At 41.2% G+C, this 25,765-nt stretch overlaps 1 protein-coding gene across 3 annotated transcripts in view; it reads right to left on the bottom strand.

Moving 5' to 3' along the window:
• The window catches only part of mdga1 (MAM domain containing glycosylphosphatidylinositol anchor 1), a 204,476-nt gene that overhangs the window by 87,619 nt on the left and 91,092 nt on the right, over positions 1–25,765 (bottom strand). For all 3 annotated transcript variants that reach the window (XM_079635194.1, XM_079635192.1, XM_079635193.1), the window contains 2 exons: positions 4,667–4,863; positions 2,570–2,702 (listed from right to left, as the gene is read on the bottom strand). In XM_079635194.1, coding sequence (XP_079491320.1) covers positions 2,570–2,702; positions 4,667–4,863 — 330 coding nt within the window. The remainder of the gene's footprint in view (positions 1–2,569; positions 2,703–4,666; positions 4,864–25,765) is intronic.

The following is a 25,765-nucleotide window of genomic DNA, read 5'->3' as shown; positions in this document are numbered from 1 at the left end:
GAGGGTTAAAGGAGGTCTTTCTCTCTGAGTTGAGCTCTTGACCTTCACACAAGCGGACGGTGACCAGCTAGGTTTGGAGTTACGCGTCACGATCGACCCGTAATTTAAAACAATCCTCGACTCAGACGCAGTCTCCTTCACGCTACCCTCCAAAGAGACTAACTTCTCAAACTTCAGCGAAAGAATCCTACGCGTGTTTCTCCTGCTCTCTCCAATTTCATCTTGCCCCCTTCCTGCTCGTCAGTTCAGAGGAAAGAAAATGAAAATCAACAGAAAAACAAATCAGTGTTTTGTTCTTTCGGCAGCGAGCTGCGTGTTCGCGAGCCGCGCACTCCTGCCACGCGGAAAACAAATTCCAATTTGCAGCAGTGTGTTGTTTCTCCACAGGCCAGGACACCGATGGGGCGACGCAGTGTGTGTGTGTGTGTGTGTGTGTGTGTGTGTGTGTGTGTGTGTGTGTGTGTGTGTGTGTGTGTGTGTGTCAGACTATTGTCACTCCAGACTCACTCATCTCTATTGACTCTTTCACAGCTGCCTTTCCAGTGGAGAGAGCAGAAAGAGGAGAATCACCAGTCTTTCAAACTCATCACAAGAGAGAGAGAGAACGAGAAACGAGGGAAATAAAGACACACACACTGAGAGGAGGGAACTTTCGGGCTACTTTTAGATTTTCTCGGGATGCTTTGAACTCATTTCTCGAGCATGAATTCTTAATGCTGCTAATTTGAACACGAACAAACATGTTTTTTACATGACTAATTCATAAAGGGTTTCTCTGGGTATTGTAGTTGCGTTTTTGTGTTGTTCTAGCAGAGATTCCTCTTTCATTTGCCAGTCACAGGCGTATTTCTGCTTCTGCGCTCGATTCGATTCATTATGGATTACACAAACAATTTTTGACGATGAAGAAAATGTTATTTAACAAGGAAGGAGCTTTCATAAGCCTTCAGAGAGAAATATTATCTCCTGACGTTACTGAGACCTTTTGAAAGCATGTAAAAAAAAAACATCTTATACTACTGTTCACATTTCTTTTATAAAATAATACTTTAAACCAAAAAGGATGCATTAAATTGGTCAAAGGTGAAAAGGAACACAAAAAAACACTTCAAATAAATGTTGTTCTTCTCTTTCTATTGTAGTAGAATTAAAATGTATCAGTTTACAAACATTGGTAATATTCGGAAATGTTTCTTGAGCAGAAAATCAGCATATTATAATGATTTCTGATGGATCATGTTAGACAAAAAATGCAGCTTTGCCATTACATTTGAAAATATACACTAATTGTAAAAACTGTTATTTTAAAGTGTAGTCATATTTCACAATATTCCTGTTTTGATGCATATATTAATCAAATAAATGCAGCCTTAAGAAAAAAAAGACCCTTTTGAACGTTATCTCAGTAAATATCAAGTACAATTATACACATCTTTTCATGAATAGTTTTGTTTTACAATTAAAAATATTTTTTTTGTTCATTATTTTTTTTCCTCTTATCAGAATCAACTAACAACAAGTTCCAGTTGTGACAAACATGCCCCATTATTGGAGTATAATAACATAAACCATATACAATAAATCAACCAAAATCAATATTCAATATAGAAAGCCTATAGTTCAGTCTTCCCTTTATGTTTTTTGTATTATTATTATTATTATTTAGCCCTATATATTAAAATGTTTTATTTAGCATCTTTTCCCAATTTTAATTCAAAGAAAATGTCAGGGAGAAGAGGGAGAATTAGATCACGATATGTAGTGAACGCACATCCCCCAAATATGCAGAACCGGATTTCACCAAGTACATGTTCCTGGATCAACATTCCAATCAACCAATCAGATTTGAGGGACAAGTTTGCAGTTTATGTCAAGTTTAGGTTTACAACCAGGGTTAGGTGCTTCTACATCAGTGTTATTCATTCCCTCTGATTTTAGGGATAACTTTTGGGTAGGGTTGGGTTTATGGGCAGGGATCGGGATTGGGTTAGGACTAAATTTTCAGGCAGGAATGTTGTTCCTGGATCAACAAAATATGTTGACCAAGGAACACATCTAACTCTGCAAAATCAGGACACACTCCGCCATATGGGCACCAGAGCTCAGTGTGTGCCAACCGCTGGCCACAGCTCTGACAAAAAAAACATGCCGTCAGTTGGCTGATTTCTCAGTACAGGACAGCATAATGATAGTGACGCCTGCTTCAAAACAAGAGACAGACCTGAGACACACACCAGTGCAGAGACCAACATGATCAAAGACACACGGGACTGTTCCTGTGTTGTTCAGAGCGCTGACAGAGAGTGAACGAGAGAACGCAGAAGAGAAAGGGATAACATTTTGAAGATGTAATCAAAGAAAGGTATTAAATCTAACAGGTCAACACATAACCAAGAGGAAAAGAAGCGTTTGAGAGTTCCTCCTAGTTTCCCTAACAGCAAAAAGAAACTCCATTTGCAAGGTATTTTATTCCTGTAAAAAAATTAGCAAAATAAAACGAAAGCAGGACTTAGAAAATCAAGAGCACAAATGCGTGTGTGTGAGTGTTTGAGGACGGATGAGAACTCACTGGTGCTGTTGGTAAGGCGAAAGGTGACCGAGCTGTCTGGGATATCACACACGTTCCGTACGGACACCTGACACGTGTAATTAGCAAAGTCCTGTGGGCGGAGGTTTTTCAGCTTCAGAACCTTCGTCTCACCCTGCAAACACACATGGACATTCACATGGTAAGCATATATCAAACTTCATTTCTTCTGTTAGAGAGCGTGCATTTAAACATAATGAAAACAGACAAAATGTGCTGGTCATCCTCTGGAAACAGTGCCATTTGTGCTGTTATCCTTTTCTTTTTATATCATTTTAATACAGAATTTCACTGTTGAAATTCATATTTCAAATATGAAATCATGTTTTCCAACCTGGGCCTTCACAGCACAAGTGTAAACAATGAGATACTGCTAAAGATTGCAATGCAAAGTGGCTGACTTTAACTTTGAAAGACTTTGATGATGTAATTTCTTTAAATATAATGTCAGAAAGATCAAATTATTACATTTACATTACATCAAGCATCAAAAAAATGCATACGCAGTAATAGCATGATATTTTAATTTGAAAAAATGCAAAAAAAAAGTTTTTATACTATATTACCCATAGAAATAAAATGGGGATGAATTGGAACTGGCAAATGTTCTGATATTCCAAAAACAAACATTGCAAATGTTCTTTTTCATTGCGCTCTAGAAAAGGTTAAATCCTAGGTAAAGTATCCGGTTACATTGTATCCACGTTATCCATATTATGACAGTGGTAATTCATCTGGACACAAATGGGATACAAAAGGTGCAGTTTCGTTTCCTGAGAATGACCCTTGTACTTCTATGCAAAGTCAGAGGCTTTGTGTGCGTGATAAAGAGAGAATTAATTCAGGAAATTTAAATTTCTCTAATTCTTTTGACTGAGTCCATCAGGAGAATGAATAAACCTCATTATTAATAGCAAAGCCATCAATCTCCATCCATCCCACCTCACTCAAACAGCTCTTTAATAATAAGTGCTCAGATTATGAATTCATCACTGATGGATTGCTGATTTATTGAGTACGTTTCTCAGTGATTGAGAGGGTCTCCTACGCTATCCTTATCCGCTGTTCAAATGATTATTAACTCGAATTAAACTATTTTTGTTTGAAGAAATATAAGACAAAGAAATGTCACATATTGTCCAGCTGTATGTGGGAGTGAGGTTATTTTGAGGACAAAATTGTTTCCAAACACTCACGGATGTCCTTAATTTATATTTAAAAAAAAAAAAAAAAAAATATATATATATATATATATATATATATATATATATATATATATATATATATATATATATATATATTAAAAGTAAATAAAATAAATAAAATAAAATAAATAAAATAATAAAAAATAATCAAAATAAAAAATAATAATAAATTAAATTAAATTAAATTAACATTATTCTATTGGTAAAAAGAGCCCACCGTCCCCACAATGAAAATAAAAATAATACAAATAAAGTCTTAAAGGGATAGTTCACTTTGAAATTACATTTTGGTATGTTTTAGCTTAGGTCTAGGTCAAACCGTTTTTAGGTCAAACCGTTCTTGTCTGTCAGTCATATAATGCAGGTATATAGGCACTGTCTCCAAAATCATGCAGTGATGTCTCTAATAGCATGCAGAGAAAAGTCCAAATTAAAAAATTCCCTATCGTAAGTGCACATTGATGGCCTAAGACACGAAACAAGCGGTTTGTGTGATAAAACGAACAGTATTTATATAGTTTTTATCTCTTTTACACAACCACGTACAAGTGATCTGTTTACTTAGTCTGCGCAAGCGCCGTAGAGCGCCGGAATGCTCCGGAAGTGGTCTCCCGGACGAGTTCGCGCGAGTTTACGTAAATGTATTTTTTTACATCGGTTTAAACATCCCGGATAAGCGCAAACTAGTACAATTTCTATTAGCCGTCCTACCAACAATCTCTGATCTGTGCATAGGTTCTGGTGTAAACAATGAGTGACGTACACGCGCGGCGCGAGAGATCACTTCCGGAGCCTTACGGCGCCGTAAGGATAAAATATCCTTAGCTCACTATAAAACAATAGAAATGATGTAAAAAAAACGTGTGTGTTGTACCTGTGTGTACAGAGGCTCGTAGATGTCGACGCCATTGTCTTTGCTCTGTTCGATCGGTTTATTTCCCCGTTTCCAGATAAAGCGGGCGGGGGGGTTGGAGTTTACCGTACAGCGTAAAAACACTGTTTTCTCCTGATAGTAGTTCCCTCGTACATCACCCACCGTCTGGTGCACCGTGAGCACAGGCTTATCCAGATCTGAAGCACAGAAAGACAATTCACTTACATTGGGAAACCGTAATCTCTTTAATGGAGTAATCTGAAAGGCAAATGCACCCTGAACCTGTAATTATCAATGTCTTGATCTTGTGGTCTCAGACAAGACCACTATTTCCACTGTACTTAAGGTGGCAATTACCTCAACCACAGGTCAGCACACCTCACCATTACACAGATTTCATCAGTTTCAATGGATCTCAATGGCTGGATGGCCATTTTATAAAGATTCTCGTTGTTTGAATGAATGATGCAATAAATGTTCTCTAATGAACTTCATTAAAATGTTTTTTTTTTTGGACTGACAGGTTTTGGTTCTTGTAAGAAAGACTGTGGCTTCAGAAGATGGCTTTATGTAGAGCATGCATGGCAGTTGAACTACTTTAAGTGATTTCTTAGCAAATTTTGGACTTTGATACTAAATATCACCATTTCTTTTCATTGTATCAGAAACTCTAGCATCTCCTTGTGTTTCGCAAGAAAAATGGAAATATGAGGATTACTAAATTATAACAAAATGTTCATTTCTGGATGAATGATAATGAACACACATAGGCATGTCCAAACCAGACACACACACACACACATAAACACACAACTCACGCAGAGAACAGTATCACATACGGAGGTACGAGAGGTGAAGGTTGAATCAATGTGACTGTGTAACACACTCTGACCTCTGACCTCTCCCTGCTCAGTGATTCCCCCTGAATAAAACACTTGCACACACACAGTCGCGAGCACACATAAATGGTTTATTGTAGCTTCTGAAAGAAATCTAAGCTCAACACCTGAGTAAATTCAATGGCAATAAGAAGTCTTAAATGAAAACATCACATCTGTCAGCGAGACAGAATGACTGGGAAACGTGCTGATCCGTAGGGAATTCCACGGAGATTAATCCGGTGAGCGCACTAACCCGCATCACAATGACCATGTCGAATTATCACTCAATTCTATTAGACGGTCCGGAGCTAATCTGATGACCACAGGCCAGAGGAGAAAATCACGAATGACACACTGACCCCAACCCAATATACCAATGAGCGGAACCATTGATTTCTGTGTGTGTGTGTGTGTGTGTGTGTGTGTGTGTGTGTGTGTGTGTGTGTGTAGGTGTGGACATAGATCTATGGAAGCAGATTGCGCATGTATGTTTCACAAAGCTCTGCATCTAGTATGTACAACTACTGTTCAAATGTTTGGGATCAGTAAGTAGTGTTTTTTTGTGGGGGTTTTTATATACTTTTATTGTATTCATTTGATCAAATTTTATCAATTGAACTTGAATTAAATATTCTATATTACAGTTTCCACAAAAATATTAAGGACTGTTTTTAATAAATATTTTATATATATTATACATTATACATATTATAATGATTTCTGAAAGATCATGTGACACTGAAGACTGGAGTAAAGATGCTGAAAATTGAGCTTTGATTTCTGTTTTAATGTATTTGTGATCAAATAAATGCAGCCTTGGCGAGACTTCTTTCACAAACATTAAAAAGTTTGAACAGTAGTTGTATGTACATTATATTTTGAATGATTTATAAAATGAATATTCATGAATATTGCAATGATTTGAATGTGCTTTTTGTATGGCCATTAAGCTTCAAGTGTGTGTCATTAGATTGTCATTAGAGTTTAGTTCACCCAATAATTTAAAAACTGCATAATTTACTCGCCTTCATGTCCTTTCAAACCTGTATGAACCGAGTTCGATTCAAAACTCTGATTTAAACATTTTTTAATTATTTTATCTGTAAATTCTCCAGGAAAAAGTTTCAGGCATTATTCAAAAATTACAATTATTTTGGGATTAATTAATATGAAATGTTTACTATTTTAATCTGAATGACTATGGATGTCACACATTTGGCACACATGTGAGCTATTTCAAATACAAATACATCGAGATACATACAGAAAATCACCAGAAGGCTGATACCCTACAGCCCAAACTCTAACCCTCCAACACCAACACACACCCTTCTGTATTCAGAAGAGCACAAACAGAGGCAGGCGTTGCGTTTGATCCCACCAGCATCTCGTGAATTATTTAGCACTCTTCATATTGCCTGAAATGAAGCATCACATGAGTTTGAGCAGCGTTTGGATATAATGAGCACATATGAATGGCACAGAATACACTGCAAGCCTGCAAATATATCTTTTTTTACAGGTTTCCCTTTCATTTTTCTTTTTAAATCACTAAAAAATCAGTGTCAACATTGCTGTTCTCACACACCAGCGTCTACATGGACAGAGTCAGCTCTCATGCGTGTCCTTTCCTCTAATGCATGCTTTTGCATAGTAACATTATGCTAGGATTGCAGAATTATTTGCATAATGTGCGAGAGTACAGCACAAAACCTGTGATCTTATAAACATGAGCTTTCTCTCCACCTGGTTGGACTGAGGGCACGGACCCACAATGCACCTGTTCTCTACCCACAGGAACATCTCTGTATCTCCTTCATAAATCAGCTCACTCCCGATGAATATGTGTGAGGACAGATATAGAGTAAGTGAACGACTCGGTGTCAATGATGCAAAATATTCACAATTCACAGGTACACACAATCTAGATCATTTGATTTCTTTAAAATCTTCAGCCAACAAAAGAATCCACTTTTGTGGCTGATGTAAATAATATAGTAAAGCCCGAGGCAGCCGACTCTCTGATTTCCCCTGTCGATATTAGATGATCTACCGTATCTACCAGCTGATATCCACAGGGGTTACTCTACAGGTCGCAAAGGTGAGGGTCAGAGGTCAATGTTCATATAAGTGAGTCAATATTCTCTTCACTTAACTTGGTGTACAATTTAATGGGTGAATCCTGTCGGGAACAGGTCATATTTCACCCCTTAAAAAGGAAAGAAATACGACATAATATTTTTCTGAAGAAAACGAATGCTATTTCTGGACCATTAATATTGTGACATAATAGTCATGACATTTACGCACAATTTAGCCCGAAATTCTCATTACTGCAATGACTCTGTATGTTTTACTTTTGAGTTTCTACTGTATGTAATTCCCATTATTCTCTCAATGGTGCTTCTCATTAGATCCTCATTACTGTAACAGAGTCATTTGTTAACAATAGCAAACAATGCAGTAAAAGAAAAAAATATATAATGATGAAAGTGATTTATATGTAAACATATGTTATATATAATAAATAAATAAAAATTGTACAGTAATGATAACTTTTTTACATTACTGTAATGGGGGTTAATTTAGCTTAATTTGCATTTTAGAAACAGATATTATATAAAAAAATTATATAAAAGCAGAAAAAAATAAAGCAGCTCTTGCAATGAAGGTGGAAGTCGTGATGAAAGTCGTAAAGTCGTAATGAAATGGAAATTGCAGAAGCTTTTTTTTATATTATGATGTACATCCGAGTGAATGCATTTTCAGAAAAGAAAAGAAATGTAGGACGGGAACTTGGTTCAGTCCACTGGTTGCTGATTGAATGGAGGTAAATCTGAATGTGAGTTTGCAGTCAAATGTAAGAAGGGGGCGGTGTTTAAACAGACGACATGATTAGAGAAGTCCTACATACATCACCAGAGAACATTTTGATTAAGAATTACAAGGTAAAAAGTGAAAGAAAGAAAAAATGAAACACACAGATAAATTGTTGACAATAAGATCATTATCATGCATTTAGAAAATATATAGTGTGTATTTTCACTTCATGTCAACTATTTTCAGACTTTTTGTTCTGACTTGAAATTTTAATAGTAAAGATCTTGCCAAGTGAGAAATTTCAGTCTGTGCATTAGTGGAGTCTGTTTGCTCTCTGATTAATCTCATTGGTTTTTAGGAGAAATGACAAGATATTAAAGAGATCTCATTTGAGATTTTTCTTTAACGACTACAGGAGGCTCCAATTAAATTGTGCAGAGATCAGCGGTTGCGGGCGTTTTTTTAATAAACACCTTCGGAATGGGAAAGCAGATCAGGGACGGACTCTCAGTACTGATCCCAAACCTCCAGACTCTTAACACACCTGCAGCCTCCTCTTCCTCATATCGGCTAATTACACTCGGCCCTTCCTCGCCCCTGCCCCGCAGCAGGAGATGAGATATTTAGTCAACCCCACTGGCTCAGCACCAAGAACCTTCCGAGTGCTTTGAACTAGGGTGCAGTTTTAATTAAAAACCCCAGGCAAAGCTCTGAGAGCAGAACCCCGCTGGGTGAGGGGGTCACTAACCACCCGAGCACTTCCCGGGTCGCCACCTCCTAACGGGATCACCATTCCAGAGGAGAGACACCGAGGGACGCCGCACTCTCTGGATATACAAAAAGAGACTCTCTATAATTGCCCGTGTTCTGACTGTTCTGATAATTGCCCTAGATTTTCTTGGGACGATGGCACACATAAACACAAACTACACATGCACACACTCATAGCTGATGGCTACAGATGGTGTTGTACAGAGATGCTGTTTTTTAATTGGCCTCCCAGAGTAATGGCTGCTGTTAGAAGGGTGTGTTTTTTTTTTTTTTTTTGCTCTGGCAAGATTTTAGTAACCATGCCATTTGTCTTACCAAACGTGCTATTGACCTGTCTGGGAATATTTAGGCACCCAATAACATATCCACAAATCCAGCTCTTATTAATTACCATCAGCAGCAAGGGCCAATGACACCGGATGTCACTGTACGTAAAGCATGCAAACTGCATTCCATTACCGCCAGAAACATCCGGAACAGCAGCGGTATAAAATGTTAGCTCATTAAATAAGTCTGAGAGGAGGATTGGACATTTCGCTTGTGGTTTGGGATCCAAACTTTCTGACTCACCATAAAGTTTCCTAAGCATCAATATTACTCTTGCTCATACTCAGAGTTAGAGATTTGAACAAATCCATAACACCATTACACACTCATAAAAAAAACCTCCAATATATACTTTATAGAACCTTAGTTCTTGGCTAAATTTGAACAACGATTTATGCAACAACAACAAAAAAATCTATTTAAGCTTACAGACATGCACTCCTTAAGACTTTTAAATCTCTTTTTAGTTTTAATATCTTTAATTCTATATTTCTTTAGGTTACAAAATAACCCCTCACAAATTTCGGTGAACGTATCTGCCACAAATACTTTGTCACTCAGTCTATATTTTTGGAGACTTAATGGAGTCCTGGAAAAGAAAAGAAAACATCTACACTGTAAAAAAATATATTTTTAATTAACTTTTAAATAAAGATTATTGGAATACGTTTTACAAGAAAACACTATTTTAGTTTTTCTTCTTCAAAATTCCATGTGTCACTTAGAGCCTACAGAGTGACCTTTACAAAAATAAAAAATTTACAGACTTAAGCATGCACGCGTGTTAAAATGTACAGTGTTAAAATGTATAGTATAACCTATTTCCTTTGTGTATCACTGCCATATGAAGAAAACAAGAGAATGGATGAGCATGAATTAACAGAGATCCATTTGCTCAATGCGAAATGGGCTGATGGTCCAATACGGCTGTGTGCATTAGCCTATTTGCCAAGTTCAATGGTGGATATAAAAAGATGGGTACAGTAAAAAGTGCTCAAAATGTGGCTTTCGTTAGACCAGTACATCATATTTCAAGGCCTTATGTCCACTTTAACGAATTTAACTCTGTGGCGGCCGAGAAACCACGCCAAAAATGGGCTGATGGTGTAATACGGCTGTGTGTATCGTCCTTTATGCTAAGTTCAATGGTTCATTAAAAAAATATTTTGTATAGTAAAAAATGCTCAAAAATTAAACTTCGTTGGAGCAGTTTGTCTACTAGGCTGAATTCAGCTTATATGTTTGTTACAGCATTTCTCCGCCATCTGTAAGAATGCATTAAACCTGACAAAGTGGTGTTTACTGTACCAATATTTTTTTAATTGGCTGTTAAAGTTTTATATGGGACAATATAAACATACTGGCTTAACGATATACAAATTTTGAGCATTTTTTACTGTACCAATCTTTTTTATAAACCAGTGAATATGGGACAGCAGCGCACACTAAACCACCTGCACCATCAACCCAGTTTGTGGCACGGTTTCTTCAGCGCCACATAGTATGCATTGTAGTGGACATAAGGCCTTGAAATATGACGTCTAAAAGCTAAATTGAGCACTTTTTACTGTACCAGTCTTTTTTATGGACAAAAAAAATGACAGTGCACACAGCCTAATTGCATAATAGAGCATTTTATGGCGAAAACTGTTTCAAAATAAATCATACACCAATTATTTTTCTGTGTACTGATGTTTTCTTTTGCTCACATTTACAATTCACCTCAAACAACGTTGCAGTTACAGTAAAATTGTACTTATTTGCCAAAGCTGATTTCAACATTTGGCACCTGGCAGTTTGAGTGTGTTAATTTTGGACCCTGTGTATGCATGTGACCCATAATACCAGTCTTGCCACCTGTGCCCACCTGTTTATCTCAGCACGGCTCTGTATGGACACACTTTTATCTCATTTTTTCTAGACTTATACATTCGCTCTTTTACTCTTGATCCCTGCCTCTCTCGTTGCATTTTCTCCTTCGTCACTACTTTAACTTGTTATACAACTGCAGAAATATCATGTGTACCATAAAATCCTTACAATGACCTGGAGATGGAATAAATGGGGATAGTATCCTGGTTAGCAATGCAAATAAGATAATCAATTCAAATCAGATAACCAGAGAGCGACCAAAGTAACCCGAGGCAATTCAACAACTAATTATTCAAAACGACCTCTCTAATCTTACTGATTATTGACAGATATTGATTAGCTGTGGTTGACAAGAAATGCTTCAAATGAGAAACACCACCTAGTCATTAAAGGAACATCCTGTGATCTTTAATTTGATGGAAGTTTGTGAGTAATTTAATTAAATAATGAATCAACCTTCTTTTAGCCTGTGTAGTACTGATAATTGTAAAATCCACATCAGCACTCATTACTGCGAGTTGGCAAACAACAGGAACGCATTTGTTGGGTTCAGGAGTGAGAATTTTCCATTACAAAGACAGTCTGTGCAAAGTGTCTGATCGATTCCAAACTGGCAGAAAGAAGGAAGAGGAATCTTACAGTGTTTAAATGAACAGTTCACTCAAAAAAGAAAATTGCAAATGACTCGTGTGCTATATTGCAAATACTTCTATGAGAGCTTGGAGTCATTCTGACAATTTTTACCTGTACTTTGGAGTTTGAAAGACATAGTCACTATAAACTGTCATTTTTTTTTGAAAACTATTCAAAATTCCAATAACAACAGTATATGAGTTTCAGAAAATACATTTGCATTAGGTACATTTAATTCATTTTAAATGAAGGCACAATTTCTGCCCTACTCCTATTGGCCCTTTCACCATTTGTTTACAAACAGATACTTTAGTCCCGCCCCAAACTCAGTCCACCAATGGTTAAGCCAATGTTGCTATGAAGCCACTCAACAAACAGAACAATGTTGAAACCCTGCAACTGCAAAAAGAGAAAGTAAAACAAAACAAAAATAATTACCTTTAATATTACAAAAGTCAAAGGCATTTACAGTTATTTGCAAGGTAAGCATTCATAATGTTGTTATATATATTCAAGCGGACTCACCTGAGTTCATGGTTTTAGTTGTGTATACCAACGCTATCTCACGACCAATTCGTACGAATTTGTACGAGTGATTAAAAGATGGCTAATTTGTACGAATTTATATGACCTCACATTTGTCTAAACCCGGTAGGTTTAGGGGCGGGGTCAGGGGTAGGTCATTCGTACTAATTCATACGAATTTGGCAACTCGTAAAATATGTACGATTTAGCAAAATTCGTACGAGTGAGGTCGTGTGCATTGGTACGAATTAGCCACCTCGTAAAATTTGTACGAATTGCCGTGAGATCGGGTTGTGTATACACACACTGAAACAAAAGCACTTGAGATTGTTTAGGCTTCAAGTGAGCCATTTAGACTTGTAAGATGATTGTCTATTGAGGATGCAGTCAAAGATCATGGTATAAAAGATAGTATTCACATTAAGCCAAGTGCCAAGAGAGAAAAACAACACAATACAATGGCAAGATGAAAGGTTTGCAGCCTACTTTACTTTCAAAACGTGATATTTTTTCCAGTACAACAAATGTAGAACGGATCTTGATTTCATTCATTAGGAATTAAAAAAGATTCACAGGTTGGAGGGGAAGAAATAGAAAGGAATTTGTTGTTACAATTGTGTTCTGTCTCGTCTGCACCTGTTTAGTTAACCTTCATCCACCCGTGTCTATTAGTTCCCTCGTTTCTCCCCGTTCGGTTCAGTCCCTGCTCAGTTATTGTTCATGTGCGCATGTCTATGTGGGCACGCTGTTACATTCTGTTAATCTGCTTGTTAAATAAAAACAATTCAATTAAAGTTTTTATTTGTATATTTACATTTTTTAAATATGTCTATATAGGTTTTAATTTCAGTTTTAGTTATTTAAAAATATAAATAAAAAATATAATAGTATAGCATATTATAGTATAGTATAGAATAGAATGATACTAAAATAACACTGCGAGGAACATGCATTAGGAAAGTAAAATGTGTGATCTGGATTTGAAGTGTGTTTATTGTGGAGAATGGTCACAGCATGAAGCCCTGCAGGAATTGACTGTCTATCCGACGGAACATTCAAACAAGCTTTAGAAATCTCGTGACTCCAATACATCTCTCCAGCGCAGACTGAGACGCAAATATCCGTGAGTGTGTGGGAGGCGGAAGCTTAACATCTGAGATCAATAGGGCCCCGGGGGGCCCGGCAGAGTATCGCGTGCCCAGCACGAGGGCCCCGTGCTCCCTGGCCTCCTGGAGCGCAGGGCCCCGGCACAGGGCACAGAGGAGAAGCGCTCTACTGCTTGTTTAACCTTTCATAAAACACCCATTCCACTGCACTAACACACACACTCACACTCAGGCAGGACATGCAATGTAAGCATTTGTGGATAATCTTGATGTAGAGACCCTCTTTCATTTTAAGAGCGCTTTATATCTTCTTTTACGCACCTTCCACTTTATTTACTAGTTTTCCTAGAGGCAGCTTTTCTTTTACAATTACTGGCTCGGCTCCAAAGATAGAGGAGGTGTCAGGCAGGGAAAGCGCTTCTGTTCTTGGCTACTTTAGCTCTTTCTGTGTGTGTGTGTGTGTGTGTGTGTGTGTGTGTGTGTGTTTTCTGTCTTTCCATCTCTGTGCAGTTATTTAGTGGCAAATCCTTGAGAATGAGACATTTCATATCCATTATATCTGAAGGTATCTTCACAACTCTCCCTGTTTTTCTCAGATAGCACGTAAATCGCCTTGAAAACTCTTCAGGAAGGTACAAAAAGACCCAAAAGAAAGAGGAAAAAAAAAATCTTAAAAGAAAAGTGTTCAGTTTTTTTTATGTTAAAATACTTTTTACCATCACAGAATAATATGACATTCTACTAAGATTTTTGGCACTGCGTCATTGTGGCTCTATTAAAACATCACACTGTTTGTTTGAGGATCCCGACTCGGCAAAACTGATTCAACCAATGGCATGAGTCTGGGGCAGGACTACATGTTTGTTCAACCAATAGGAGATAAGGGACTGTTTGGGAATCCTGTTTGAAAACAGTCCCTATTTTTTGCAATGTCATAGAAGTTACACACTTCACAAATTATGATATTTTTAATGAAATCTTAGCAATTTCTGTCCCTCCATTGGCAGCTATACGCAACTACCACTTTGACACTTCAAAAAAGAGATAAAGAGATCGTAAAACTAATCCATATGAATTAAGCAATTTAGCCAAAATTTTATAATGATGAACAGATTTAATTTAATTTAGCCTTTAAAGGAGAACTCCGGTCAATTTTAACATTGAGCTAAATTTTTTTGTAAATTTGGAGTGCTGTCAATACAGAGAACAACGACAAAAATCGGTGTTGCCTACACTGTGTTATCCTCTTTTTAAGATTTGCACCCTTTTGACTTCAATGGGGCACGTTTTAAACCTGCTTTTATTTCTCTTATCATCCTTGATGTGTCATTACAAGTGCCCAGCCATGTTGAGTGATTCCTTCAGAGTGAACACGAGTGAATCTGACTGCAGTAGATGTGAAAGATATGAATAAAAATGATGTTATTTCAGCCAGCGCACATACCTGTATTTAGTTCCTGTTTTCGGTCGAAGTCCAAAGTAGTCGATTGTCGAGTTCACGCGCGTGATCTAAGTAACTAAACCTATGCGCGTCAACTCGACAATCGACTAGGGTGCAAATTTTAAAAAGAGGATAACACAGTGTAGGCAACACCGATTTTTGTCATTGTTCTCTGTATTGACAGCACTCCAAATTTACTAAAAATTGAGCTCAATGTTAAAAATGACCTGAGTTCTCCTTTAATTCTCATATAAACATTGATAAGCGAACATACACAGAAGCTCAACCGAACTTGTACTTGCGTACAGAACAATGATTAGTTCTTGCAGAAGCTCAAACGTGATGCGTAACACGAGAATGAACCTCATTGGTTCTTGCAGAAGCTCAAAGGTGATGCGTAACAGGAGAATGAACCTCATTGGTTCTTGCAGAAGCTCAAAGGTGATGCGTAACACGAGAATGAACCTCATTGGTTCTTGCTGAAGCTCAAATGTGATGCGTAACACGAGAATGAACCTCATTGGTTCTTGCTGAAGCTCAAACTGCTACGCAACACGAGAATGAACCTCATTGGTTCTTGCAGAAGCTCAAAGGTGATGCGTAACACGAGAATGAACCTCATTGGTTCTTGCTGAAGCTCAAACTGCTACGCAACACGAGAATGAACCTCATTGGTTCTTGCAGAAGCTCAAAGGTGATGCGTAACACGAGAATGAACCTCATTGGTTCTTGCTGAAGCTCAAACTGCTACGCAACACGAGAATGAACCTCATTGGTTATCGATAATACTAAATCCTAAAACCTCACCTAGCATAAGGGATAAACAGCTGGAATTCACATTGATGGCACAAAGACACCACCATTTCAACCTCAAAAACACACATTTAAGAAGAAACCTGTGGCAGCAGAGAGTGTAAAAACTTCATATAGATTCCCTGGAATAATAGATTCTCAGCTCTCCGAGCAGAGAACAAGAGGGCGATGCGGTCTAGACTTCTAACAAGTCAATCCAGCGTGTCTGCACAGAGAACGATTGAAACAGAGCGACGGACAGCTTTGACATGCCTCAACCTTTCAGTTTCCAGGTATTTGGACACGGATATTGAAATAACAAACAGGCGATGGAGGCCGGGGGAGATTGATGGAGTGACCGCGGGCCAGACTACACCCTGCTGGTGGTCTGTGTGCCAATTCATTCGGCAGGAATTTCTTTATTTTATTTTTTTCTCCCTTAGTTAACAAAAGCAAGAGAAAAGGTCAAGCTGGTCTTGACTTGGTCGTCTATTGTATAAAAATAACCTTCACAGAGAATGGAAAAAGCCTATAGGACTCAATGATAAAAACACATTTCAGATAAAAAAAGAGCATGTGGACATTCAGACAGATGTTATCGGCAGTTCACCCACAGACACTTTTATTCTGCTGTGTTTTTACTCCCTGGGGTTACAGTGACTGAGAGTGTGAGGATAGTTCTTTATACAGCACTGGAGACTGCCACAATATGAAGAACATCACATCTAAATGCCAATATTCAGAGCACTAGTCAGGCTGCGCTGATTAGTGTGATCGGATAGTAATGATCTTAGTAATCCTATGACTACCCGTTCTTCAATAAAGCTCTGAAACTATTCGACTCCATGTGGTGAAAAAGATCACAGGCTTTATTGAACATGTTCAAAGCTCGATATCAGCTCACCCAGCCTTGGGCTATTTTAGACATCTGGAAAACATATCCTTCACCCATCTTTATCAATACATTTCCCTCATTTCATATAAAATAAGCTCTGAAAATATGATCTGTGTGGATCCCCTGCTTCTACATTCCTTTAGTTGTATGCAAACACTCTTCAATCTCACACATAAGAAGGGATTAAATAATATGTATAATACAACTATTTTATATCTAAACATATCAAACAAATGTGTGTGTGTATAATAAACAAAATTGTTTAATATATATTTGGTTAATTGTATTAGACTGTGCCAGATCAACTATGTTTTACCCAAATCATTGACAAACGCCACATTAAATAAACGATTTATGATCAATTTTAAGTTCATTTAAAGCTTCTCGACGAGTGACTCTAAAGCATATAACCCAGTTTCACAGCTAAACACAGACACTGTTTTCATGATTTGTGATATTTTCTATGAATAATGTTACATGACTGTTCAAAGAGTTCAAAATGTATTATCTTCTGTAATTCTACTATTTGTAACAATAACGATGATTTCATCCCCCCCCCCCCCCAAATAAATAAATAAACTAAATAAAAGTATACACTTCAATAGTGCATGTTATTTAAACAAATATTTTCATTTGTATTCTTTTATCAAAATGTATTAATGATTTATTTTCCCAGCATTCAGTGACTATATAATAATATAGTCACTGAATAAAAAAAAACAAAAAATAATAAATTAAATTCAAACATAAAAATGAACACCCTTCATATTTCTGTCATTTTTCATCAAAATGTATTATCATCTGTATATCTACTATCTATACCAATATTAATGATTTAATTGTCCCAGTATTCAGTGAATAATATAATTTACAAGAATTACGTAATGATAAATTATCTTGAAGGTTATTGCATTATGCGCACGCACTGTAAAAACCTGCTTGCATTTTCACATATTTTAGTCTCAATCATGAATTGTTGCTTGCTTACTGCATACTTTACATACAAAACAGGATAGGAGCAGAGGACATATATATGAAGGACAGTCTGTGAAAGGAAAATGCGTAACGAAAACAGGATTCTGTGCAGGAGGAGTGCATCTGCGTTATAATAAACCCTAATATTTTATAATAACGTTGAAGATCTTGAACATGTGTGAATGTCGCTCTTCTCTTTGGCCAAAGCTGAACTGATACAGAGATTGACCGGTGCAAGACCAGATGATTGAATTCTAACACACAACATAACAATAAATAGATAATAATATTTCATCTTGCTCTGTCTCTGAAATAATTTAGACTTTTCTTTCTTTCATGTAATACCCACTTGATCCACTCAATTCCTGATGGATAAAATATAAAATAAAGTCACATCCCATATATTTTCACTAGGAAATGTGTCACATCGCAAAAGTAAAATGAGTTGCGAATGCCGTTTCATGATCATCTCTTACTGTGGAGGATGAAGCGTTCACAGGGAAGGGTTCATATCTACGATCACATTTGAAAAGAGCGCTTTGCTTATCCTGTCTAGGTTGGACGTTCACGATGCCGTTTCCTTCATCAGTGCTTGTAACCTTGCAATCCTGAGCCAACATGAATCGCTAAGCGCAGCATTTGAAGTGCGAACAGGTTTTAAGCTCGTGCGACGAGCATCAAATATATTCCAGAATCTACAGTAAATTCATAGCGCTCGCTATAATTACTGGAGGATCAAAACCTGAAATCCTGAAGCATAAAGAACCGGCGCTCATTAATGTTGACAGGTGCCGCGCACCTGCTGTGCTGTTTTTACCTGTGCTTGATGGCCAATGGTGTGCCATTAAAACACTTGAAAGCACTTTAGATATGATTAAGAGCTGTATGCTATTAAACGCTCTGGGAAACAGATTAGAATAACAAATGTGTGGCCTGGTATCGGTCATTTTCCTCAAGCGCAGTTGCGCATTTGGTCAGTGGCAGTTTCTGAACTCAAACCAACAGAAATGTAGTGGTTATTTTCAGTTAGCATAATATTACAAGGCAAATCTCGGTTCAGAAGGAAAATCCCTCAGTCACAGGGAGCAGAGAAGAGCTGCATGCAGGGCGCAAAACTCCCACAATGCACAGCAAGTGACCGCTAATCCACTCTAGAGTACAGCTGCCACACTGTAGGGCTCTTAAACCGTCCATACTAATGTTATTAGACTGATATTATCATGGAATATTATTACCATTTTAAGGAACTGTTCAAACTTCCTGACGTCCCTGGAGTCTCCATCTGTGCTCAGTAGGGTGGACATTAAGACAAAAAGGCAACATGACAAGACCAAGACCATTAATAGACTGAATATAAGAGGACTCCAGCTCTACTAAACACTATTTAGTAATTAGCCATTGCATTATGAACATAGACATCAAAAGCAAAAACTTTTTTTTTTTAAAAGGCACACCGCGGACTTTGTGACCTAAAGATTTGAAGCATGTGAGTTATTTTAAATGAATCCTCAGGCCAATATACAGCGCTTGACACTATCAATGCTCCGAACGGGGCTGCTCTCTTGAAATACCGCCTATGTAAGTTTGGAGAAGACGCACCGTCTTTGGCCAGGACATGTGACCTGGAGAATGCCTGGAGAACGAATCACTTTACGACCGTCACGTGACCACAAGCTCTGATATGCTCAAGGACCTAACGCTTTTGCTACTATTTTTCCGCCTGCTCGATTCCTGGCCATGGCTGAGGCACGGAAAAGTTTTAAACTGCTTCTGAGGAGGCAAAAAAGAGAAAACGCGAGAGGGATCGTGGATGTCGTCTTGACTTTTGCGACAGTGCTGCGCTTGTGGCCTCTAGGGGCGCTCGACGTGAAAGTTACCGGTCTAGCGCCCCTAGTGGCCAAAAGTTCCGCGGTGTGCCTTTAAATGCCAAATTTAACTTAAATTATTATATTTTTCCTTTTTTGAAGGGGGGGGGGGGGGTTAAATTTATAAATTTAATTTAATTCATTTAATTCATTCATTAAATTAATTAAAGTTTAATTTAATTAAATTATAATTTAAATTACCTTGATTTAATTCATTTAGTTATGTAATTTTTATGCAATATTTAAAAATATATATATTTTTTTACATATGTATCGCTTCATCTGTTACTTTTATAATGTTTCATTTATGTACTTGTTTTATTCATGTCACTCCATTATGGGCTCTATTTCTGTGTCCGCGTTAGTGCACTAATGTTGATCAATATGAATAATGATTACTTATTCAGTACTTACATTCTCTATCAGTTGATGCAGACTACATCCAATAAGCTCTGGCGAGCACCACTTTTTCCATGTGTATATAATAGATGACAGTCAAGAAATAGACATGCGAATTCACAAAAAAATGGACATGCGATTCTCGAGTCTCACGATCGCACTCGCACGATAAAGCCAGACCTTTTTGGCCTGTTTCTAAAATTCTATACTGAAGTGAGCAAAACCATCAAGAATCATTACACACTACAACCCTGACAGCCATATTACTTACTGTCCCATTAACGCAGATTAAAACTCACTCAAGCAGTCAACAATGACACTCAGCAGCCGGTTTATTCATCCATTTAGAGTTTGAGGGGTATAAGTCCTCTCGTTTACCCAGATGGAGGTAATCAATGGTTTTCTGTGTCCTGAGGTGAGCTCTCGGAGAACAGCAAGTGTATCCGCAAGTCTATGAGGTCAGTCTCCAGGGAGTGATCTTTCTCAAACACAGCGACATGTCCGCCACACACATTCAGAATACATTTCACATGACTCTACTACTTTCTGATTGCAGGGGACACATGGATCACTATAAAATTGTCACCAGTAAAGAACTGCTCGTGTGAAATGTCAATATTATGTTGTTGTGTTTTTCTCTCTGAGAGTGATTCGGCTCTTGATTGAAAATGGCATTTTGAAACAGTGTGGCCAGATCCTGCTGTCATGTACTCTAGTGCTGTGACACAACTGTCCAAACTGCTGAGTCCAGAAGAAACAGGTCTGAGTTTGCTTCACTACCTAGATACAGAGACTCTTTAGACTACTTTCTTGTCACTTTTCTACTGGTATCTGGTTTAGCAAGAAACTAACTCAACCAGTGACCATAGTCAAAGTGACCACTACCTCCAACTAGGTTGACCCTACTGGGTTAAACCGGTCGTACTATAGGTAGTGGTCACCTCAGGGACTGGTTGAGTTACGGGACAACATTCAAAATAATGACCACAACTGGTGATGGTGGCTTGACAAGATCAGATATAGATTGACATGAGCCTATTGATTGACAAACACACACACACACACACACAATGTTTGCATGTTTTATGGGACTTTCCATTGAAATAATGATTTTTATACTGTACAAACTGTATTTTATTTCTCCCAACCCTATCCCTAACTGATGTATTTTAACAATGTGATCTAATGAGTATCTTTATGAATTTCATATTGACAGCATTATGTTAATTATTTTTGAAGTGGTTCTGTTTAGCTTTGGGGAGAGACTTAATGTATTTGTAAACATTTTAAGGAAATCGTCTCGGTTACGTATGTAACCCTCGTTCCCTGAGTACAGGGAACGGAGACGTGTCGTCGGGGGAGTTCCCTGACGAATTGGGATCACGCTAGGGAGACCATTTGCCTACGAGAGAATTAAAACGAGCCAATGAAAATTGGCATGCAGGAATGCATTCCGCAGCCCGCCTACCAGCGCGGGTATGAAAGGCGGAAGCAACGCATGCATAGTGCTTTTCGCTGAGGAGCCGAACGGTGTCCAGTCCTCCGCGAAGGTACAACAACATGGCGAAGGGACGACACGTCTCCGTTCCCTGTACTCAGGGAACGAGGGTTACATACGTAACCGAGACGTTCCCTTTCGTCCTGGGAACTCCGACGTGTCGTCGGGGGAGTTCCCTGACGAATTGGGATCCCTAATAAAACGCCATGGTGCTGGCCCCTTCCAGCGCCCAGCTAAGCTACCCTGCAGCAGTTTCTTGAATAAGTTGCGGGAGCTAGCTAGGAATCACACTGCTGTTCCACAAGACCCGCTCAGTGGATATTGGATAACACTGGGAAAACGTGCCCTAACCCCCCAAAAAAAAGGGGAAGGGAACGCTGCGGAAGCCCCAGCCTGCCTGAGGAAGGCCTGGAATACACATATGTACTAGCCCAGTGGGATAGTGAAACATATGGCAGTCCCTGAGGTGGTCCCATCCGAGGAAGTGGGAGCGAACTCAACAGGGACGACAGAAAGAGTCTGTCAAGGGGAAGACACGGCTGAACTGCACGTGGCATCATGGGTCACAGTAGAGACCACTAGAGAACACCCAGTCTACTAGCAACTCCACTAGAGGTAGCAGACCTGGCGCTGGCGGTCCGCTACGCCAGGCACCGGAGGGGTGATGGAGGAACTCACGAGGCTCACCGACGTTGGGCGCCAACGGAGCAAAAAACGCACGTACCTGGCCGAAGCACAGGGTGGCGTAGCAAGCCGACACAACCTATTCCCTCGCACCACTGGCCGTAGCGAGCACTCGGGAGGAAAACAGGTTCCACACGCAGACTATAAAACCTAGCGAACGTGTTAGGTGTCGCCCAGCCCGCAGCTCTACAGATGTCTGTCAGCGAGGCGCCTTGAGCCAAAGCCCAGGAAGCGGCAACACCTCTAGTGGAGTGAGCACGCAACCTGGGAGGACAAGGCTCACCCAGAGACTCATACGCTCGGGTGACAGCATCCACTAACCAGTGAGCCAACCTCTGCTTGGAGACAGCCTTCCCCTTCTGCTGGCCTCCATAACAAACAAAGAGCTGAACTGAGGTCCTAAGCTTTGCGTTCTGTCAACATAGACCCGCAGGGCGCGGACGGGACAAAGAAAAGCTAGGGCTGGGTCTGCCTCCTCCTGGGGCAGCGCTTGCAGGTTCACTACCTGATCCGCGAAGGGGGTGGTAGGAACCTTGGGCACATATCCAAGCCGGGGTCTCAATACCACGTGAGAAGGCCCGGCCCGAACTCTAGGCACGATTCGTCGTCCGAAAAAGCTTGCAGATCCCCGACCCTCTTGAAAGAGGCCAATGCCAACAGGAGCACTGTCTTATTGGACAGGATATTAAACTCAACTGTTGACAAAGGCTCAAAGGAGGACTTTGAGGCTCTGTACTTACACCAGAGCTAGGTCCCAAGAGGGTACAGGGTGCAAAACGCGAGGTGGATTTAACCTCCTAGCACCCTTAAGGAATCTGAAGATCAGGTCGTGCTTCCCCAAAGATTTACCCTCTACTGCATCGTGATCTGCGGCTACTGCAGCAACATACACTTTGAGGGTGGAGGGAGACAGCCTTCGCTCCAACCCATCTTGCAGGAAGGAAAGCACGACTCCGATCAGGCAAGTTCGGGGGTCCTCCTGACGGGAGGAACACCAAGCGACGAACAGGTTCCACTTCAACGCATAGAGGCGCCTCGTAGAGGGGGCTCTAGCGGAAGTGATGGTGTCTACCACTGCCTGTGGCAGACCACCTAAAACCTCCGCGTCCCGTCCAGGGACCAGACATGGAGTTTCCAGAGGTCTGGACGCGGGTGCCATAGAGTGCCCCGTCTCTGAGAGAGGAGGTCCTTCCTCAGAGGAATCAGCTAAGGGAGGGCTGTCGCGAGGAGCATGAGTTCCGTGAACCAGTCCTGGTGGGCCAATACGGGACCACTAGAAGGACCTGCTCCTCGTCCTCCCTGATCTTCCACAGAGTCTGTGCAAGGCGGCTCACTGGGGGAAACGCATACTTGCACCGGACCCGGGGCCAGCTGAGTGCCAGGGCGTCTGTGCCGAGGGTCCCCTCGGTCAGGGAGTAAAACCACTGGCAATGGGTCGTGTCTGGAGAGGCAAACAGGTCTACCTGTGCGGCTCCGAAGACACTCCAAATCAGCTGGACCGCCTGGGGATGGAGTCGCCATTCTCCTGGCAGGGGAGGCTGCCGTGAAGCTCGTCTGCCACACGGTTGAGCGCCCCTGGAACATGAACGGCACGAAGCGACCTCAGATGCTTCTGACTCCATAGGAGGAGGTGGGAGGCGAGTCGCAACATACGACGGGAGCGTAGACCACCGGGATGGTTGATGTACGCAACGGTCGCAGTGCTGTCCGTACGGACCAGTACGTGCTTGTGTCTGAGAAACCCCTTGAGGCGACACAAGGCTAGGCGTACTGCTTGCAACTCTAGGCAGTTGATGTGCCAATGCAGCTGGGGTCCCGTCCACAGACCCGAGACTGCATGCCCTTGTACGTGGCGCCCCACCCCATGGCTGAAGCATCTGTGACACCACAGTATGCCTTGACACCTGGACTAAGGGCACTCCGGCCCGAAGAAACGCAGGATCTAACCATGGGGAGAAGGTTTGGCGGCAGTGCGGGGTCACTTTGACCCGGAACGTGCCGCTCTGCCACGCCCACCTCGGGACTCGATCGTGACGTCAGCGCTGAAGCGGTCTCATATGTAACAGGCCGAGCGGCGTTACTGCGGCTGCCATATGCCCCAGGAGCCTCTGAAATTGTTTCAGTGAAACCGCTGTCCTGCCTCGAAAGGACCTGAGGCAGGTGAGCACTGACTGGACGCGTTCCTCCGTGAGGCGCGCAGTCCGAATGACCGAGTCCAGCTCCATACAGAGACAAGAGATCCTCTACACGGGGCAGAGTTTGCTCTTGTCCCAGTTGACCTGAAGCCCCAACCGGCTGAAGTGCCGGAGCACTATGTCCCTGTGATCGCATAGCGAACGCCTAGTTCTCTCATGGGAACCATGGCCACCTCCGCGACTTTCGTGAAGACGCGGGGCGACAGGGCCAGCCCGAAGGGTAGGACCTTGTACTGACACGCTCGGCCCTCGAAAGCAAACCGTAGAACCGGTCTGTGTCGAGGAAGAATCGAGACATGAAAGTACGCATCCTTCAGGTCGATCGCTGCAAACCAATCCTGGGGACGGATGCATTCGAAAATGCGCTTCTGCGAGAGTATTTTGAACGGGAGTTTGTGCAGGGCCCGATTCAAAACTCGCAGGTCCAGGATTGGCCATAACCCACCGCTTTTCTTGGGTACAATGAAGTAGGGGCCGCAAACCCAGACCTCATCTCGGCAGGAGGGACCGGCTCGACCTCGTCCTTCGCCAGCAGGACGTCGATCTCTTTCCGCAAGACAGGGGCATCCACTGACTGCACACGGGTGAGTGGATGCCGCTGAACTTGGGAGGCCGGCGTGCAAACTGAATTGCATAGCCGAACCGGATGGTGCGGATGAGCCATTGGGACTGACACAGAAGCGCTAGCCAGGCTTCTAGAGACCGCCCCAACGTGCCCAACCGAACCACCGGCGTACCCACGGAGGGGCAGCGAGGTGGAAGACAGGGACCCGGCTCTGGTGGCGTTGTAGCGACCAAGAGCGGGGTCTGGGCGTCAAACTCAACACCAACCCGCTTCCACCGGGGGGCAGACGGCAGAGAAGGCCCGTGGGCGTTCTGCTGCGGGCTGCCCGGTGGCGAAGGGAGGGGGAGAGACGAGGAACGAGGCCCTGACTCCTCGTGTCCTGGTCTCTGCGCCTCCAGGCCCAGCTGCAGACCGTAGCGACGCAGCCGAGGCTGCGTCACTGCTATCCGCGAGCTGGGGAGAGGGGAGCGGGAGTGTCGCCGTTCGGGGCGGCACACACTGCCATTCTGACCCTCTCGGACGGAGGAGACAGGTCTTATTTTACTGCCAGTCTCGACCGTGAGGGGAAACGAGGAGCGAGGCCCGGGGGCCTCGAGTCCTGGTTTCCGCCTCGTCGCCCAGCGAGAGACGAGAGTGACAAGGCCGTAGCCCTCACTGTCATCTAAGCGCTGGGGCCCGTGAGTGACTCAGAGGAAGTGAACTGCTCAAAATTTGGGTACCGCTGACTGGATGACCAGCGGCGGAACAGAAACGAAATTCTACACCCGGCCCTCCCCCGGGGGAAGGAGTGGTGATAACACACACTCCCGAAGAGCAGATATCACATACTCTGGGTCGCTCCTCTCAGGGTCGTTT

The sequence above is a fragment of the Phoxinus phoxinus genome, assembly GCF_949152265.1.
Source record: "Phoxinus phoxinus genome assembly, chromosome: 14".
NCBI lineage: Eukaryota > Metazoa > Chordata > Actinopteri > Cypriniformes > Leuciscidae > Phoxinus > Phoxinus phoxinus.
The sequence above is the reverse complement of the archived record's forward strand: the minus strand, read 5'-3'. Positions and strand labels throughout refer to the sequence as shown.